General features: G+C 67.7%; 1 protein-coding gene across 1 annotated transcript in view; it reads left to right on the forward strand.

The window, feature by feature from the left end:
* The window catches only part of ARC (activity-regulated cytoskeleton-associated protein), a 7,564-nt gene extending 7,454 nt beyond the window's left edge, over nt 1–110 (forward strand). The window contains exon 6 of the mRNA XM_010858813.1: nt 12–110. Coding sequence (XP_010857115.1) covers nt 12–110 — 99 coding nt within the window. The remainder of the gene's footprint in view (nt 1–11) is intronic.
* The last annotated feature ends 1,026 nt before the right edge of the window (nt 111–1,136 follow it).

Genomic DNA, 1,136 nt, shown 5'->3' on the forward strand with positions numbered 1-1,136 from the left:
GGCCGGCCGAGCCCACTGGCCCCCACCCGCCCGCTGAGGAAGAGGCCGAGTCCCTCACGCCCGCCCTCACCAACGAGTCCGTAGCCAGCGACCGGACTCAGCCCGAGTAGAGGGTGCCGGGCCCTGCCTGCCCGCCCGTGGCCCTTGCCCGCCGGGACTTTAGAGTGGCCCGCCCCTGCAGGGGAGCCCTTAGTCTCCTCGTGCAGCTGGACACTCACCTCAGCCTCCTAGCCCGACTCCAACAGACACGCGTGACCCAGATGCGGGCAGTGTCCCCCAGACAGCCAAGGGGCTTCCCTTCCTTGCAGACCCAGCCCTCACCCTCCCTGCGTCTGTCTTCCCCGGTGGTGGACTGGCCTGAGTCAGCAACCCCGCCCTCCATACTCTCAGGCCATGACAGTTTCCTCATCCTGCTCAATGCCTGGGCCCTCTGGGCACTCAGAAACCCAGTGTCCAGATGGCACGGGCTGGCGTGCACCCAGCTCAAGGAACACCCCAGAGCAGAAGCTCAGGGGCCACCGGTGCCCCCGGAGCCTGGGCTTCAGGGAAGCTACTTCTCCTGGCAGTCGCCGTGACTGGCTGGCACCCCTGCTGCCTCTCGGGGCAGCTGGCCAGCCTTGGGCAGTGTGGCTCCCTCCCCCTGGAGGAGAGCCCAAGCTCAAGACACAGCAGCAGCAGCAGCCGCCGCAGTGGCAACAGACCTGGGGATCTGGTGCCTCCTGGCCCCTCAGGGGAGGCCCTGCCCCTTGGCACCACCACCAGGGGGCACCATAGGGTTGGGAGGGCCCTGGGCGAAGCCCACCCCACCCCAGGTGAGCCCATGGAGGCTCAGAGCCCCTGGCATCCCCATAAATTAGCTGCTGGGATGGGGTTGGGGTGGTGCTGAGGGGAGATCTCAGGGGTCAGGGAGGGGGCTGGAGTGGGGAGCAGGGCTGGGGGAGGTTGCTGACCCAGCTCTCACAGGGCCCTGTGTTTTCTCTCCCCACAGCACCAGTGATTCACGCCAGCCTGGAGAGGGACAGAGCCCTGCGCGATGACTCACCCATGGCAGGCGGCAGGTCCCCTGGGGCCTGAGTCCTCCAGCCGGCTGAGGCAGCAGCCGGCCTCTGCAGCCAGGAAAGTGACGACAGGTATGC

Source organism: Bison bison, unplaced genomic scaffold (genome assembly GCF_000754665.1).
Source record: "Bison bison bison isolate TAMUID 2011002044 unplaced genomic scaffold, Bison_UMD1.0 scf7180017864444, whole genome shotgun sequence".
Taxonomy (NCBI): domain Eukaryota; kingdom Metazoa; phylum Chordata; class Mammalia; order Artiodactyla; family Bovidae; genus Bison; species Bison bison.